This window comes from Carassius gibelio, chromosome B6 (genome assembly GCF_023724105.1).
Source record: "Carassius gibelio isolate Cgi1373 ecotype wild population from Czech Republic chromosome B6, carGib1.2-hapl.c, whole genome shotgun sequence".
Lineage (NCBI taxonomy): Eukaryota > Metazoa > Chordata > Actinopteri > Cypriniformes > Cyprinidae > Carassius > Carassius gibelio.
Window position 1 is genome coordinate 7910559 of NC_068401.1, and position 19721 is coordinate 7930279.

Consider the following 19721-nt stretch of genomic DNA (forward strand, 5'->3'; position numbering starts at 1 on the left):
TTACAGTTACTAAATTCTCTTATATAGGCAATAATTGTCAATGTTAATTTAAAAACCCGTTAATAGCAGTAGTGTGTGGCTACGTATGGTTTTTACGCTGTAATGGGGACAGTAATTTCTTTATGACGTTGAATACACACAGGACTGGCTTTCTTCGGTTCAAAGGAACAGAATCGCTGAAATGACTTTCCATTGGCACTGCTGGCCTGCGCATGAGCGGCGCAGCTTCAACTCACATGACACACTCTGAGTTCGCAAACGTTTCACAGTCATATGACAGCGGTCAGTTCCTCTAAACACTACGTTACGATTCTAGAAGTGAAAAACATTGCAAACAACAAAAAACCCAACACAGACCCGTTTAATCCAGCATCAAAATGTTGGCACTCATTAACCGCCTTCTGGACTGGTTTAAGTCTCTCTTCTGGAAGGAAGAAATGGAGTTAACCCTCGTCGGGCTGCAGTATTCGGGGAAAACGACGTTTGTTAACGTAATCGCGGTGAGTGTTTGCGTTTAGCATGAGCTAACGTTAGTTCAACAAATCCAAGAGACTGAATGTCAGTCCAGTTCACCATGCACTTAACACGCTTGCTTACATATAAAAGACAATGGAGCTAATGCTTTCACAGTATATTAGTGGGCAAGACTTGCTAAGTGGACGTAATTCTACGTTTTTGGGAAAGCTAAGGCTAACATTAGCTCCCAAAATGACCATTAATAATTTGATTGCATAGTGGGTGGTTTGTTTTGACCCCAGTTGACAGTTTACAAAATATATATAGTAAAATTACATATCACTGAAACCAAAGCCTACTTGTAATAACGTCAACTCAGTTTAATCATTTGTTTTCTTGATCTGAGTTCTAGAGATAAATAAAAATCCAATTTATGGTGGCAACCAAAACTAACTGAATGTATTGTTTAGTTTTATGGTTGTTATGTATGCTTAAAGAGTTTTTGGTCATGAAAGAGCTTAGAAGTAAAGAATAATTCTTGCAGGAATGATTAGAGTGACATACTCCAATCTCATGCATGTGAATTTAAAACCCAGTGAACTCTCAGCTTTCACTTGCACTATTTGACTAATTAAAAATGCTAAGGCAACTTCACTTTTGAGAAATATGATGATGTGACGACAACAGACATATCCGTTTTATTTATTTATTGATTGATTGATTTCAGAAAAAGCAGGTTAATTTTACTTAGATTAGGTCACCCTATCACGGACACCACCTTGTTGGCTTTACATTATCAACCATGCAATTTATACAGTTGTTATTATTATTATTAGTAATAATAATAATAATAATAAAAAAAACATCATAGATGCATCATGTATACTGCTGTCCTGCAAACCTTTTTAGTGACAGTACGTGGTAGCAGTTTAGTATTTAAGTTCATAAATCATCATAAGTGGATTTCATGCTCAAATATCCTTTTGTTGTTGGTCCTTTGATGAGCTTGATTTTGCTGTTGGGAAACTGGATGTATGATCTAGGAAGCACAAGAGTCATCTTGCTTTTTTTATCTTATTCACAACATCAGCATTCATCAATGCAGGTATCATCGATCAAAAGTGAGTCACTTATTAGTGTCTTTGCACATATACAGTCAAGACAGTGATATGCTGCTTGATACTTGTTCTGCATAAGCCAATTTGTCACTAATAAGTTCCTAATAATACATATTATTTCTCTGCATTGCATTGCGTTGAGTTGTATTGTTGGTGCAACAAATTTTTTTTTTTTATAACCCCGCACTCTCGACCATGTGAGACTTGCTCTGCAATCTCATTCCTAGCCCTGAACCAAATCCAATCTAAAGACAGAGCAGTGCACAAAAGTATTTGTTGTACATATAAATATGGTTCAACTAGTCAGGTTTAGTGTAATTATAATAGTATTGTGCAATTATGAAAAATAATCTTAAATGGTGATGAAACAGATTTTCTGATGTACTCTGATGTATAACACTTTCCCCTTAATGTGGACATAGCATCAGTTCTTATCTTTTAAAGCTGAGATGCCCAATCACCAATTCGCGACCCTCTAGTGGGCCGTGGAAGAATTGCTACCGGGTCTCAAGAACGTTCTGGGAAAAATGTGTATAAATATGACAGATATGACACTAATGATTGTTCTTCTCATTCAGTATTTTTGTGGTATCAGACTGATATGGAGTAGGCCTAACAATTTGACGATTTCATGTTAAATAAGTAAATCTGTCACATATAAGGGGTTAAACGGATCACAGTTGATCTGTGATGCGTACAGACGAGAGCCTATAATGTTCGGCACGCACGTGATTGGCGGATTATTTATATTTATTATTTACACTATAAAACTTTAAGACAGTGCTGAAATACAGAGTTGCGTAGCCTATATGTACACACAAATTTAGCTTGTCAAAAACGCTTCATAGCATTGTCATTGTGCTTTAAATATTTCTTTTTATTGCTTATTCGAAAAAATAATCTGAACTGTGACTCTGTGAATATATAAAAACGCAATATAATTCATTGATCCACAATAATGCTTTTATACTGTAACCAGTTCATGGTATAAAAAAGGTTAGCAACCCCTGTTTTAAAGTATAGATACAGAATTACTGTCTTTTTGGTTCATTTAAAGGCACTATATGTTTGGGAGCCGGTCTAATCATGTTTTTAGTGCATGGTGTGATGTGGGGGTCATTCAACCATATTTTTATGTCTTAATGATAGCATTCTGGATAGTTATTGTTCATTGGATGATCCAGTTTTACTCCATTATTACAATTTTCTTTGAATCATTGTTAAAAACTTTTGTGTGTGGAAACTATGATACTTTTTTTCCGGATTATTTAATGAATACAAATTTTAAAAGAACAATTTATTTGAAATCAAATATTTTTAGCAATGTGAAAGTAATGTGCATATTCAGTGTAAAGTCACCATTAAAAAGTTTGTCAGTCAACTAAAAAAAAAAAACAAGGCGTTCCACCGTCTTTGTCTGCATTTTTGAATGCACTGTATGTATGTGTGTGTGTGTGTGTGTGTGTGTGTGTGAGTTTAGACAGTGTGGGAGTTTCTGCCATTAGTCACAAGACTTTAATGTGGTTCTTCCTGGTCAAGTGACGTCCTCCTCATGTGATTTGGTGTGTGAGTACACAACAAGATAATGTTCAGTTCAGTTACATTTTTTTCTCTATCTGCTTTGGTAGAAGGCTAGATACTGTAAGGCTAAAATGTGTCTTTAAATTTGGTAAAATTAGAAAGCTTTTCAGATTTCATTTGAATTACTCAAAAGACTCAGGTGTTCAGTGTGAGCATTTGCATGGTTTGATCCCTGTATTTGAAGAGTTTGGTTCCAAAATGCAATAAATCCATTTTGATTAATTTGAGTAAAAATGTGTTTTCTTTACCAAAATGTGGCAAGATGAAAACCACTATTTTCTGTTTCAAACGTTCACATAGCATCTTTAGGTTATAATAACATTAAACATTCAAATCCAGGTTTTGATTTTCAAAGATTTATCATAAATTTTCCAAAATGCAATAAATCCATGATATTATTTTTTTTCTCAATCCATTGAAATTTTAAAAAAAAATACTTTTCAATACTCACCAGACACAATACAGATTTTTATTTTATTTTTATTTTTTTATGTCATTTATCGTGTTTTGGAACAAAACTCTTCATTTGTAGTTCTGTCTTTGTAATCACTTCTCTCAAACTTATAGAGACCACGTCTGGACTTTCTTGAAATTTTTTTCAGAAAGTTCCTCTCCCGAATAGGTCTGATTGACCTTTTGATGGAGAGTTCTTTGAAGCTGAAGATTTTCTACATGCCTGGCATGCTTATGAGTCATGAGTGAGTGTGCTAAAGGGGAGTCTTAAATTCTGGAGCCCCTTCATAAGCAGTGGTGTACATATCATGAGATTAGAAAAGTCAGATTCATCACCTAAACTTCATGAATTGGTCACATTATTTTTTTTTCATCATGTAATTTGAATAGTCATTGGTTGGTATTATTTATCTTTGATATTGTACAGCTGAACAGGGTCAATGCAGCAAATGCAAATTTCAGGCAGTAAAAGATTACATTTTAGAATAGGACATAGGATTTAATAAAATATTAAGCTGCATTTTCTGATTAAAAGTTGACACATTTAATCAGGACCATGGACCACAAATCCAGTCATAAGGGTAAATTTATTTTAAATGTACCCTTATAACCCCTCTCTTAATGAATAAATAAGCTTTCCATTGATGTATGGTTTGTTAGGATGTGAAAATATTTTGCAAAAATACAACTATTTGAATAGCTGGGGCCTGTACCATGATGGTAGCTGAACAAATTCAGAGTTACAGGATTAGTTTTGAGTTGACAAAACCAAACCTCTCCAATCCGGCTTTGTTGGTACCATGATGCTGTTCATCAACTTTCTTTGTCAATTCAGGCTTTGATCCCGAGTTTGTGGAGCGCGTGCACATGAAAGTGTGACATCACTGGCGAACAGCCAATCACGAGAGACCCAGCGAGAATCAAAACTAAAGGTTAAGAGATTGAAGAATATGACAAATTTAAATGACATATGAAAAATGAAGGAGGACTAATATATTAAATGATCTTGCTCCATCAGTGTAGTCACAAGTGGAACTTGTTAACTTATTTTATACATTTGAAAATATATAGTGATAGAGACTTGAACATGTAAATTCAGATTTGTAATTTTTAAAATAGTTCAGTCTTTTGACACTACAGCTTATTTATATTACATGATCTGTATACATTAATATTTATTTAAAATAATTTATAATAACTGTTAAACTAAAATTGCTTGTGTGTAAGAGATAAATAATGATATGAATCACAATAATTATATAAATCATAAAATGACTCAGTTATTATCATTAAAGCCATTATTCTTTTCTTTTTTTTTAAGCATAAGTGACCTTTAATTTGGAGCAAGATAAACTGGAGTGACTTTGTGTCAGACATGTGTCACTTCTCTCACATCTGATTGGTTCACCTTCAGTCTGAGAACATAACCTGCCCTGGAGCAGGTTAGCCGTGCAGCGTAAGATACCATGGCAACGAACATCGATTAAAGCCGAGCTACTTTCATAGTACCTAAAACCCAGGGTTGGCGGAAACTATGCTGAAATATAGCTGGCTAGCCACCTAATCCAGCTTCATGGTACAGGCCTCAGGAATCTGAGGGTGCGAAAAAAAAAAAAAAAAAAATCACCTTTAAAGTTGTCCAAATTAAGTTCTTAGCAATGCATGTTACTAAACAGAAATTTGCTACAAATAAACTGGTGCTACTCTTGACTGGTTTTGTGCTCCAGGGTCACATATTACTAGATGTGGAAAAGCAGACAAGAGGGAATTTCCCTCATCAAGGCAGACCCCCTCAACCCTGAATCACAGAAGGTGATTTAAACATGTTTCAGTAAATATGAGTTCCTGTTTATAAAGAAAGAAACACATAATTGTTATTATTATTTGATATTTGATAGATATGTAAGGCAATAAGGTACGGAAAAACAGTAAAGATTTTAAATATTTTTATTTATTTGTTTATTTTGTGTTTTCTGACCTGACCTACTGCAGCTGAATTTGTTTGTTTCATAATGTAATGAATAGCTGTCTCACAGCCTCAAGGAGAACAGTTTTGCTGTGCAGTTTTGCTCCACCATCTCTATATATACACTCTTGCTGTTTCATCATTTCAGCACCTCAGGTGGAAATAGCATCTCCTGAGGTGACCATGTGTGAACTGATATCTCATTAATTGTTCAAATGGAGCAACAAGTGCAGTTATGTTTCCATCAGGGAACAGAGATGCTGGAGCTTCTGCCCATTTGCACCTGGTGCTCAAACAAACTCTGTCAGAATATCTTGTTGAAGCATCTCTCTGAGCAGTGATGGCTGATCACTTAACTTTCTCCCTGTTGCCAGACAGTCTGAGATAGTGAGCTGACTCAATATCATTTGTTCCTATTAGCCGCAAGAGCCATGCAGCCAGACATGTTGGCACTTCAGTCCTTAACTATTTTTTTGAAAGATAAAGCATATTCTCAGTTGTTTTCTAGTTAGTAAACATGCTGTTAAGTAATTATAATTCATAGAGAAGCGAGATTCTGTGTTTTGGTTTGTTTGATTGGGTGACAAAATTCCTGTTCTAAAACTGAAGAATGTTTGTCAAGTGCAGTTATTTCCATTGTCTTGTATTGCTTTAGTATGAGACATACTGTACATTTAACAACAACAACAACAACAAAATGGAATATACTACTTGTGGGAGTTGTGACCAAAATCTTTTATCTCATTATGAGTAGTTTTATAGCATGGTATAGTAAGCATCATGATATAGATATCATCTTAATAATTTTTTTTATTATTATCAGGCTGACGTAGATAATTGCTATTATTAGCCTATGGAGGGAATAACATCTTTAGATATGACTATGAAGTCAAGAACTGAAGGGAGGTGGTCCTAATGTTTAGGTTTTACTGGCAACAGCATGACAAATAAGGGAAAGTGTTTATGGGGAGGGAATTTCCCCATTAAAGGCAGACCACATCAAAACTGATTCAATACAGGAAAGGTGGTCTTGTGGTTTAGATGTGCAATTTAAATATTCCTGTCTCATAAGTCATTATTATTGTCGTGACTTATTTTAAAAAAGATGAACTGCTAAATGGGAGAACAGATTTAAGTGAGTTGTTTGAATAAACATGAGGAATGTATGAACTTCTATTGCAACCCGTAAAATTACACCTCAATTTACAAGCTCTTAAACAGTTAACGTTTGGTGCCATGATGGTGTCGACTGCACATTTTTCTGTGCGATACAGGCACAAAACCTTTGCTTGGCAGAAGAGTTGACAGAGGCAGGTGACCTGAATTTAAGAATTTCGGTAGGTAAGCACAGTAGATCGCAATATACCACGCAGAAATTTCCTAGCTTGATTTTTGCTTCCACTATGAATCATAGATCAAATAAAAGTTTCTGATGGGAAGCCCTTAAATACTAGTGCCTACAGGCCTATACTCTTGCAACAGGAAAATAAATTGGGCGTCAAAAAAAACGAAAAACAAAACCGTTTAAGGTGAAGTATTGAAAGTGGTTCCATGAGTTGATATTATCTTCTTCTCTTTTTTTATTCAGTCAGGCCAGTTCAGCGAAGACATGATTCCAACTGTCGGGTTCAACATGAGGAAGGTCACAAAAGGCAACGTCACCATCAAGGTTTGGTCCTAACGATTAATCTTGGCTTCTTGGGATTCAAGAGAAATATAAGGTGGAATTTTTTTTTTTTAAATAATAAATACTTAAACTAACATGGGTCTGATTATTGAGCAGATCTGGGATATAGGAGGCCAGCCTAGGTTCAGGAGCATGTGGGAGCGATACTGTCGTGGGGTGAATGCAATAGTGTAAGTATTAATGCATCCATCTTCTGTGAGGGAAAGAGGACAGTATTCTTAATTATGAAGTAATGAAATGTGCATTCTTTCATTTCTTTTTCATTTTCTCTCAAAGGTACATGGTGGACGCAGCAGACCGGGAGAAGGTTGAAGCTTCCAGAAACGAGCTGCACAATCTTTTAGACAAGCCACAGTTACAAGGAGTCCCTGTAAGCTACTTTATTTACCTTGTTTTTACAGCACATCATTGCTTAAACATCTTTATTGCATCAGTTCTTATAAATATTTTTGTGTTTCAGGTGTTGGTGCTTGGGAATAAGAGAGATCTTCCTAATGCGTTAGATGAGAAACAGCTAATTGAAAAAATGTAAGAAGCTCTACACCACAAGGCAGTAGATGATTTTCTGGTGCTTTTTTAATTAAAGTGCCCCAGTTATGGGTTATGAAAGGTTAATATTTAGATTTTGGGAGTCCCCAGCATCAGGTTGACATGCGTGCAAGGTCAAAAAACACTTTCATTGTCTTATAATTTTTTTTTTTACCTTATTTGCTCAACGACTCCCAAACGGTTTGCTCAACGATTCATTTTTCCAAACCGTCTTTGGGTTTCATTAATCTGCTGTGATTGGTGATTGGAAAATGAATTAGCATTTTCAAACCAGAGGGTAAAAACTGATTTACCCTCATAGTGCAGAGCACTGTCTTCTCGACATGATGCTATCCACAGGAATCCGCTACGGTGTTTGAGGGAGTGGGGTTCAAGTTTTCCCAGGTCTGCATGTGCAACAAGTGGACGGTCAATATGCTAATGTTTCATGTTTTTGTCAACATGAAACGGCTTTGGATTTGTTTTAAAATGACTCGTTTAAATGATTCAGAGTTGACTCTTTCTTTTGAGAGGCAATAACTTTATACACAGTGCACTTTCAGATGTAAAACTTTGCAGGATGTTTTCAGTCAGTTAGAGCTGTGTTATACACTGCAGAAAAGGTTGTTTTCAAAAATCCATAATAGGGGCACTATAAAGTCAACACGCTTACATAAAAAGATTTATGGACATTATTTGTATTAAATGTTGAAATAAAATTGTAATAATTTGGTAATGTGGGATGGAAAATAAATTGTTAACCAGTATAGCTTTTTATACTATTATTTCTCTAGCCAATTTGCATAACTTTGTTTGCCAAAATTGTTTCATAACTGATCCATTCACATGCATGTTCTTGAGGTGGAAGGAAGGTAGGACATTCATTACTGAAGCTGCTGCATTTAGTGCTATGATTGCTCACATTCATTTACAGTATTGTACGATTGGGCTGGCTCTGCCTTTTACTGTCTCTGATGGCATTCTGCCAAATCATATGATGCTAATAAGATTACATTGCCATTATAGAAAACTTAATATAATTATAATAATTAGGAAATTGCATTACTGGCTCTGGTCATCTCGGTTTATCTTTATCTTCATTATAAAGGAATGCTCTACTTGTAAAAATCAGTTTCATAAAAAAAAATTTTTTCACTCTTTTTACCACTTATTTTTTTATTTTGCAAATGTGTGAAAGTAAGATGAGTCACAATGTCTAGACAGATTTTAACCATCAGTCTGGATTAAATGAAAAGGTTGCATGGCTTGGGGGTCTCATGTTGTTGTGTGAATTACTGCCATCTGTTGGCTAAGAGTTGTAGGGGCTTTCTTTGTGTCCTGGGAGCTCTTGTTGTAGGACTCTGTTTACAGTTTATCCTGAATAAACTTGTTGGCCTGAAATGAAGCCACACCATAAAAATAGCTGTATTAATTTTGTGTCGTGTGCTATTTCTTTAGGAACTTGGCTGCTATTCAAGATCGGGAGATCTGCTGCTATTCTATTTCCTGCAAAGAGAAAGATAACATTGGTGAGTAATGTTCCGTGAAGATGAGTTATTTTGTCAGCTATATGCTGTTGCCAGTCTGCTTGACTTAAATGACACTGTTATGTCCCTTGAACCTCACAGACATTACACTTCAATGGCTAATACAGCACTCAAAGTCAAGAAGAAGCTGAAAGTGTCTTCAGAGGGTCCAAGTTTTTCCGCTGCCATGTTACTCTCACCCCACTTCTTACTCACTTTGTGAAACTGTACAGTTCTCCATACAGCCCCCCTCACACTACCCTGCTCGTCTGTTCCCATAAGTCTTCACAAGCTCCTCCTCCCAACTGCATCAGTTACGTCAAAGATACATCAGTCGCTAAAAGCCGCTAGCCTACAGAATGAGTTCCTCCACCTCTTACAGCCTGCTGTCAGATGAACATTATGGATTCATGGGTTTGCAAATCCCAGCAGCTCCGGTGATCTCCACTTGGGGTTTCCTGAACAAATCTATATAAAAACTGAGAAGAGTTCAAACTTAAATATCGTGTTCTGCCTTTTTTGCTCCAGTCTGTCAGGTTATGCTCCTGAGAGCGTGTAATATCAGTTGGGACTGTTGCTTTTATTTCTTTCCTTTTCTCTTTTCCCCCAAATTGTCTCTTGAAAATTGTTTAATCTTTAGATACGAGGAGCAGTCCAGTAAATAAACAGTTCAAATGATGATTCAGAGAGATTTGTACAGAAATGAGTGTAAGCATATTTGAGAGGATGAATGTTTTGCTGGTAAAGGTTTTCATTTAGCTCAATGATGTCCTTGCATCCTGTTCATGAGCTGAGAGAGAGCGAGTAGGTGAAGTTAAAGTGCCTTGTGCAGTGTATCTGTCCCTTAAGATAAAAAGTATACCGGGTGTGCCTACCTGGAATTAGATTGGATAAAGTCACCTTACTTTGAACTGCAAGTACCGAAGGCATGCTTTTTAAGGTATATTATTGTACTGTTATCATTCTCAACTAAATATTTGTGAAAAGAAGCAAATGTTGGAAACCCCACTATTATCAGTGCATTTTTGTAAATATAAACCAATAAATAGATTGTCAACATGTAGGAGGAATCTTGCATTGTTTTGGCTTTTTTTTATTTGGTTTGTTTTTTAATCTCAAATTATGGTGAATTAAGTATGTGAAGCTATACATGCATATGCTATTTCCTGTTTTCAAATTTCAAGTTTGAAAGTTGGAGTAAATCTGTACATTTTGTTTAAGCTACTGCTAATTAAAACAACAAAACATTGATATTGCTCTTCCCATTTAAGCGTAGTTCAACCTTAATCCTCGCACATTTTTAAGATTTTGATTTAAATGTTTTTTTAAATTATTGGAAGCTATTATAACAGTTAATGTGGTACTTGTAACTAAAGTTTCTGTGTATTTTATAGTATATCAGTATTTGATTGCAATGTCAACGTTATAATACTGATTTTATTAAAAATGAATTGTGAATAAAAAATAAATGTGTAAAAATAAGATTTTTCATTTATAAGTATTTTCATTATTTTTGTAATAAATTGATAAATACTGCTGAAACTATCAAAGAAAAAAGTTGTTCCATTAAAATTTAGTATTATTCTTATTAGGTAATTGTAGCATTAATGGCAGTAGTCAGTAGTAACTAAACTGATAAGATTGTGTACATAGTCACAGAGCACACATGTGATTTTCTCATTGGCTTAGAAATGCAGGGATGCTTGAGCTGCCACGACATTTCCGCTGCTTACCGCTTGTGTGAGTGACGAATGCATTAACCATTTGCTCTTTGTCGTGACGTTGCTGGCGGTTGACCAATCAGCGTTGAGGATCAGGGAGGGGCTGGTTTGTTGATAGGAAGTGTGTGAGAACTGAAAGCAGGAGGAAAACTGTCGACTTTTGCGCTCCGATAAGTTGCGATGTCGAAGTGAATTATGACTTTAAGGCCGACAGCAGGCAAAGATGCAATGGAGGTCAGTAGTCGTGGGTCTTCTCGTTTTGAGGGTGCTGCTGAACTGCGCGGTATGGCTAGTGTTTGGACTGGGACCCAGCTGGGGCTTTGACTTCCCCATCAAATTCACGTTCAACTTGAATAAGATCGAACTTCTCCAGAATGGCGACCAAGCCCCCGTCAAAACTAACGCCTGGTTACAGCACATGTACGATGACAGAAACCCTCAAGCAAAGACCTGCTCCAAGATTAGTGGGAATTCATCAAAGAAATCCTACCTCAGCTTCTTTCAGGAGGGCAGAGATGAATATGAAAGAAAGTACAGCTCCTTCCCTGACGCGCTGAAAGTCAAGATGAGGGGAATGGCACGAGACATGTTTTATTTCGGATATGATAACTACATGAAGTTTGCCTTTCCAGAGGACGAGCTGAACCCTATAGCTTGTGAAGGTCGAGGGCCTGACGTGCTTAACCCGTGAGTTATATTATATCACCCCTCAAAACGAGCATCTGTACGTTAGTGTTTCATGAAGAAGAAAAAAACACGGCTGCATAATGTCATCATTATTCTTGTTCTTAGATTTTTTGACGGATGTCAGCTTTAGTTAATTTTAGGAAAATAAGAATTATCTGACTATCAGTCTTTAGTTACTTTACACAGATTATTCTGACAGACGTGCGCTGAATGGGAATGACATTCCTATGTCACAAATATGTGGCTAATCAAGCGTTTTTCTATTAGTCTTTTTGTAAGACAAGAGTAGAAGTTCAGTTGTTAAATTCACATAACTTTTCATAGTGATCTTTTTTTATTTTCTTTTTTCTAAGAGGTGACTCATAAATGTCACAATATCACACATATGTAACCAGAACAAGTCACAAGTTGCAACTTTTCAAATCAGCCCCAATGTCTGTGAATATGAGACCTTTGAGGCATGGAAAAGGAGAAATGTCTCTTATATCCAGCACTGCATATTTTTTGGCTTTATTATAACCCAGTGTATTTCAATAATGAACCTTAAATACATTTGCTTGTGTATTTCTCCTAGATCAAATATCAACATCAACGATGTCCTTGGAAACTACTCTTTGACCCTCATCGATGCTCTTGATACACTGTTGGTAAGTTATCCTATTGTACAGATGTCTTAAGTTTAACTTTATATAAGAAACTGGTTCTGTTTCATCCCCACAAATTATTAGATAATGTCAATAATTTAATTAATTAATTTCTAATTTCTTTTTTTTTACTGTCAGTAAAAGGATGCATTGCTTTTTTTGTTATTTTGTACAAGATGCAACAACAAAATCCAGCTGAACTGCTGTATAGTATAATCTTCTACAAAAAATAAAATAAAATAAACATGAAATAAAATAAAAATGCAATTCATAGTATTAAAATCCAGAATAGAATTACTGTTTTCAAGCCACAGATTTCCTCCTTAGGTTTTTAAATGGCTAATTTATGATTTATGAGTAAATGTCTGTGGTTTATGTAATTTTAAAGAGATACATTACACAGTCATGTTTCGAAACTAGTCCTAAAATTTGTTCTGTTCATGTTTCAAGAATGCTGTGTCCTTCACTACTAGAAAAGGGAGAAAGGGGGTAGTAGTTTTCATGATGTGTTCTAGTAAACAACCTTGCATTTATCTTACCTTACGATTAACTTTCAGCTATCTAGATAAATCAAACTAATTACGCATCATCAAAAGATATGGCCTCACCTAAACAAACTATGGATCTTGTTCAAGGACTGTTAATTACAAATAATCTCAGGAATTCTTCACTTGCTTCACCTCATAAAAACTTAATAGTCATCCATGTACATTAATGCACTGTGATTAAAGTTTTGCTCCCGTCCCTGCAGGTTCTTGGAAATGTGACCGAGTTCCATCGAGCTGTTAAGCTTGTGATTGACACGGTCTCTTTTGACAAGGACTCCACTGTTCAAGTCTTTGAGGCCAACATTAGGTGCAGTAATTTTCTTTAATGGATCTCTTTATTTGAGTCTGTTCAGTGGTTTATAGCATGAGGGTGAACAAATGAAGTCATCATTCCTGACAGAACAAACCCTTCATAATGCAATAATTATGCTGATCTTCTCCTTCCTTCTTCTAGAATAAATAAATAAAAACATGTTTAAACCAGGATCTGTGTTGTTAACTTGTTGCCTTTTCAGAATTCTAGGAAGTTTGATTTCGGCCCATATTCTGCTGACTGATTCACGGCACCCGTTTGGGGACATAGCGCTGAAAGACTATGATAATGAGCTGCTGCACCTTGCGCATGACCTGGCGGTTCGACTACTACCTGCCTTCGAGAACACTAGCACAGGCATCCCCTATCCCAGGGTCAGACCAGCTTACATAGCACTATTTTAGAGAGATGATGCCTCGTTCCTTCTACATTTGATATTGGTGTCCTACCATGTTTTTGTGCAGGTGAATTTAAAGAGAGGCGTCCCTCCTGACAGCATTAATGAGACCTGTACTGCAGGGGCGGGCTCTCTTCTTGTGGAGTTTGGCATTCTGAGCCGTCTGATTGGTGACTCTACATTTGAGTGGGTCGCCCGGCGGGCTGTTAAAGCTCTTTGGAACTTGAGAAGCAATGAAACTGGGCTGTTGGGTAAGTGGTTGTTTTTTTGTTTTGTTTTGTTTTGTCTGTTTTAGTCATATCTTAAAGGGATAGTTCACCCAAAATTGAAAAAAGTGTCATTAATTACTTGCCCTCATGTCTTTCCAAACCATGAAGACTTCTATGGATCTTCAGAACACAAGATATTTATCTTAAATAAGTTTTCTTACCCTCTATAGACCGCAACACAACTACCACATTCAAGGCCCAGAAAAGAAGTAATGACGTTGTTAAAATAGTGGTTCAACTTTAATTTTATGAAGACACGAGAATACCTTCATTCTTTGGCACACATTCACGAGAGAAATTCTAATTTTTGGGTGAATTATCCTTTTAAACAATCACTTCACTTTTATAGATCTTTTCTTTTTCTTTTGTTTTGAATCCATTGTCTTTTATTCGTGATCACATGCCTTTGTCTGACCATTAACGATTCTCATGTCCATCTTCCAGGGAATGTGGTGAACATTCAGACTGGTCAGTGGGTAGGGAAGCAGAGCGGCCTTGGTGCGGGCATGGACTCGTTTTATGAGTACCTCCTCAAGTCCTATATTTTGTTTGGAGAGAAAGAAGACTACAGGATGTTCTCAGCCGTTTATGAGAGCATTCAGAGCCACCTGAGAAGAGGGTGATTATAAATGTGTGCATGTGTGACCACAGCTGTTTGTGGCTGCAGTTTGAGCTTCCAAAAGAATTTGCATGTGTTTGTCTAACCACCTGCAGATAAAGTGTGTCACTTGGGATCTGTGGTTAAGTGTGACATGGTTTGCAGCCAATGAATTTACTGTTTGCATTCAAATTTTTAGTGTGTAATTGGATTGTGTAGTTATGAGTGCAAGTCTGGATTTACATTTAAGGTTATACATTTTCTATAACTGCTTGGATATGCAGAATTTATAGGTGTTACATTCTGATCTCACACCTCAGGGTGTCCATTCATTAATTATTATTAAACAGTTTTTTTTTGTTTGTCTTTTTACGTTTTACAGAAGAGAGTCATGTAATGAAGGAGATGGCGACCCACCACTCTATGTGAATGTGAACATGTTTAATGGGCAGATCATGAACACATGGATTGACTCTCTGCAAGCATTCTTCCCTGGACTACAGGTATGAATTTAGCTTCTCTCTCCCGAAAGCTCTCCGTTGTCTTTATATAATCTAATAATACAATACAGCCTGTTCAAAAGGGGTAAGTACTTTTTTTTTTTTTTTTTTTTAAGAAACTAATATAGCAAGGATCCATTAAATTGGTCCAAAAAATTTGAGATTCAGTGACTTCTCTTATAAAACAGCATTGTTTCCCAGTGTAAACTAAAAAATTTTTAAAATTGAAAGTATTGCTTAGTGTAAAACATGTTGAAGATTATCAGATAGGCTGTCCATTCATTAAATTACCAGCCCTTTGCTCTAAAATGCAGTTTATTCAGCATAGTGAAGCCTCTCCTCCAATGACATCCATTTAAAAAAAAGAAAAAAAGGCCTCTGGTCTCCTTTCCACACATACTGACAGACCGGTACACTTTTTCGGCTAATGGTTGCAGGTTTACCTTCTATTGGCTTTGACTGGACTGGACTGGAATTGTTGAACTAAAAGTAGACCCACTGACAGCTTTTTTTCATTGAGTTCATTTGAGTTCTTACCAGGGACACATCTCTGTTTGCTCAGGTTTTGAATGGAGATGTTGAAAATGCCATTTGCCTTCATGCCTTCTACTATGCAATCTGGAAGCGTTTCGGTGCTCTTCCGGAAAGATACAACTGGCAGCTTCAGGCCCCAGATGTTCTCTTCTACCCTTTAAGACCAGAACTAGTAGAATCCACATACCTACTCTATCAGGTACAACCTGGTCCCATCATAACCAGATTTTCAGACTTCACAGCATTACAGTATAATTAATGATAAACTTAAATCTCTGCAGGCAACCAAGAATCCTTTTTATCTTCATGTTGGGATGGACATTCTTGAAAGCCTTGAAAAAAATACCAAAGTCAGGTATATGGTTTAAAAGGGCAGAAAGTGATTTTATCGGGATGCTGACATGTTCCCAGAACAGATGTTTTGGTTTTGTCCTCAGGTGTGGTTACGCCACTCTCCATCATGTGGTGGATAAGTCCAAAGAAGATCGCATGGAAAGTTTCTTCCTCAGCGAAACCTGCAAATACCTTTACCTGGTTCGTTGTCTATTATTCTCCCTTTATATTTTCCTGTTTTTACTAGTCTTTTTAGCCATACTTTTATTTGAGTAACTACAAACATAGTCAGCCAGGTTTATTAGCCATACACAAGTTTTATGCAGCTGACGTGTCCATCACTAAATGATATTTAACATTCATGTACAGCTCTTTGATGAAGATAACCCGCTGCACAAGTCTGAGAGTAAGTACATCTTCACTACAGAAGGCCATGTAGTCCCGATAGATCAGCGCTTCAGGGAGAAAAGTTGGGAAGACCAGTTTCCATGTGAAGCACCTAATAATGAGCCCCCAGCCAACCTAAGCAACGTAAGATATTTATTTAACAATATTTTTCCTTCCATTTATGAATATGATTAGCAGTGGGGATATTAATAAATGAAACCAGTTTTACTGTCTTGTATTAAAATGAAATGTTTAGGTTAATGGTAAGCGTAAGATTTTTTTTTTTTCCAGTCAGCTTGTCTGGTAAATTGTATGCTTCTTCAAAACATGTCCTTTAAGGATATTTGCTTAAATGCTGATTTCTCAGTCTGCTGTCTAAAAGAGTGTTGTTGTTTTTTTGTTTTTTAATAAAAAAAAATTACAGTGAAAATAATTATCAGACATTGAACCCCCCCCCATATATATATATATATATATATATATATATATATATATATATATATATATATATATATATATATATATATATATATATATATATAATTTTTTTTTTTTTTTTTTTTTTTTTAGCTTCTTGGGGCACATTTTTAAACGTGAAAAAATGAGCAACTCATTTTTGTCTAATCTTCTTTTTTTGATAATTTAAACATGAAATGAACTTGCTGTGGACATAACAATGGATCTTGAAAGTGGTCTTAGAAATACGAATGACATATTTTCATTTGTCTAATAGTGTGAAAGGATTCCTGATGAGCGACGTTATGGCCTTCCTCTAAAGAGCATATACATGAGGCAAATAGACCACATGGTGGGGCTGTCCTGACACCAGTACTGTCCCTGGACATCTCGACACATACAAGCCCCCTGGAGGGGTTCAGTAACAATATCAGAGAACTTTTCTGTCTCTTTTTGCACATGAAGTGGTCAACAAATCAACCAGTATCAGTTGTGTTTTTGGACATAAAAGTTGTCTTCTATTTTTATCTATTGTCTTAATTTGGACCAGGTGTTTGGGTTTGGCTGTGTATACAGATCCAGCCAGCAAAGGTCCACAGCATTAAAAAAAAAAAAAACAGTCAGGGCAGTTTGGCTCTTCAGAATCCTAAAATGCATCGCAAAACTGCTTTTGATTCTTTGGGCTGATAAATTTCTATTTTGTGCAATCGAGTATGTTTACACGTTAAAGTTACATGTTTTCTTCAGTGCCATGTTTATTGAAACTTGATATTATAAAGGGCTTCAGTGGGTTGAGATGTTATGCATGTTTCAGATTTTCTACTCAAGGAACACGCTCGCAAATAAGCTTTATATTACAGTTGTTTTATACACCTTACAGGAACACACACAACAGAAGGGCTTCATTTGATACAAATCAAACTGCATTCTGAAGTTTTTTTCATTTTGCAGTATGACGCATTCATATTTTTTTTTCATCTTTAAAGCGTAGAACACTGTGTTCTTTTGTTTTTAGTTTTTTTGCATGATTCCTCATTTCCAGTTGTACCCATTGTTTTTCTGCTGTCAGTGTATTGTGATGAAATTGGAAAGGTTTTGTTATGTATCATACATGTTTGGTACGGTTTGAAATCTCCACTCGCATGTTATTTTGACAGAACAAGCCTCATAATTTGGTACATTTTACACAGCAGGACGAGGATGTGCTGTAGATTTTCTCAATTATGTCTGGAAATCTAGTATAATTAGTCTCCGCTCCTCTATTTTGTATGTAAACAAATATGCATATTAATAGGGAAATAATTCAAAATTGTGGTATTTATTGGACCAAATATTAAATTTAACAAAAAACGTGCCTTTAACTAATTTAATTTTTCTTCAGTCCTCAGGATCAGTAGTATGCCATAATAGAGTCTCTGATAATGCAGAGGTGATATGGATGTGCTGTGCTAGTAATGTCATTAACTCTTTTAGTGCTTAATTGTTGGTGCAAATATTTTCCGAACTAAAGTTAGAAATAAGGGATTCTCAGAATGATCAGTATGATAACAGAAGAATTTATTTCTTTGGTATTACATATTATAATTTCCTTGGGGCACATAAGGAGAGGATACTCTCATAAATAGGGGAAATATTTATTAAGATTTGTTTTTATCAGATGCAAGTATTATCTAATTAAAGATGATCAGATTGTGATTTAACCTTTAGTCCAAAGAGACGTAAAGGTGAATGTCTACACTGTGCATTGTATCAAATCAAAATTAAAACCATGACTTTGCAAAACAGTTTGACAGTCTTGCTTGTTGGAGCTGTTTTTCGCATCAGTTAATGGTACAGTCAGGTCTTGATATTCTTGGCATGAAGTAAATGTTCTGGGTTGACCACAATTTAAACTAATACATGTACTGTGGCATCTCTGGCTTACAAAAACAAAAAACTAATTTATTTTCTGTGATCAATAAGTTGTAGTTAGAGATACTCCAACCCAAAATTAATATTTTGTCATTAATCCTTACCCCCATGTTGTTCCTTTCCCTTAAAAGCTCCATTCATCTTCGGAACAGAATTTTTTTTTTCTTTGTCGGATGCGCTGTTTTCCTTCAAATCAAAGCTTAAAGTCCAACTGAAATCAAAATTGACCATATTTACTCTGTTTGCCTAAACTGATCGTTTTGTGGCCAACAATTCATCCATGCAAGTCAATACACACAAAAACATTTTTTGGGCTTCTTTAATCAAAATCAGAAAATGCCCCTCCCCTCTGCATTGGAGGACTTTCCCTGATGATGTAGGTTTGATGGTTTGGGTGTCTGCTTAGCATCCGTAACCACGCCCCCTCCAACTGACAGTAGACAGGCTGCCTGTGTGTTTGCGAGCATTGACAGCGTGTGAGAGGAGAGATGGTGAGGAGGTGCATTTTTGGTTGCGGCACTCACGAAACACTTTTCCCATTCCCTAAAATTCCCTTGTTACAGTCCAGATGGCTCGAATTTTTACACATTGAGGAAGGAGGGATAACAGAGAGGTCACGGATGTGCTTGAAGCACTCTAAATGCTTCAAAAGTTGGACAGAACACGAAATGGGGTTTGTGAGATATTAACTACTTTTCTAGATCCAATCAGGTGCTACTTGAAAAATAAAGCCGCGCCCACAATTTTTCCTTATTTAGTATTCCGTTTCTCTCGGAAATATGTCACAACACTGGAGAAAAGTTGTTTGCAACTTCCGGTTCACACAGACTTTAAATACACATAGAAAATATGTCCTTGCATCACGGCTGACACAGAAGAACGTAAGCTGCTTGCGTTCAGCTCATATTTTCCAAAATAGTGCCATGGAGATGCAGAGAGACAGAGGAGACGAATTGTTGAATAATGTTGTTATTTTGGTTTTCTATATGTACAAAAAGTATTCCCGTCACTTCAAAACGTTCATAACAGCCACTGATGGCAGATGGACTATTCTGATGATGCTTTTCATACTTTTCTGGACCTTGACACTGTTATTTACTTGCCAGTC

The 19721-nt window shown here is 36.1% G+C and overlaps 2 protein-coding genes across 2 annotated transcripts; both read left to right on the plus strand.

The window, feature by feature from the left end:
- The first annotated feature begins 247 nt into the window (after positions 1-247).
- arl8ba (ADP-ribosylation factor-like 8Ba) lies at positions 248-10385 on the plus strand. Its single transcript, XM_052559311.1, has 7 exons — positions 248-500; positions 7163-7243; positions 7358-7431; positions 7538-7631; positions 7722-7789; positions 9248-9318; positions 9418-10385. Exons 1-7 carry the CDS (start codon positions 378-380, stop codon positions 9465-9467), a joined length of 561 nt encoding a protein of 186 aa, XP_052415271.1. The 5' UTR covers positions 248-377; the 3' UTR covers positions 9468-10385.
- A 722-nt stretch (positions 10386-11107) lies between these two features.
- edem1 (ER degradation enhancer, mannosidase alpha-like 1) lies at positions 11108-18484 on the plus strand. Its single transcript, XM_052559049.1, has 12 exons — positions 11108-11723; positions 12298-12370; positions 13119-13222; positions 13431-13602; positions 13693-13876; positions 14339-14513; positions 14875-14995; positions 15555-15725; positions 15808-15881; positions 15964-16060; positions 16229-16390; positions 16980-18484. The coding sequence occupies exons 1-12, from the start codon at positions 11260-11262 to the stop codon at positions 17067-17069; spliced, it is 1887 nt and encodes a 628-aa protein (XP_052415009.1). The 5' UTR covers positions 11108-11259; the 3' UTR covers positions 17070-18484.
- Positions 18485-19721: the final 1237 nt, after the last annotated feature.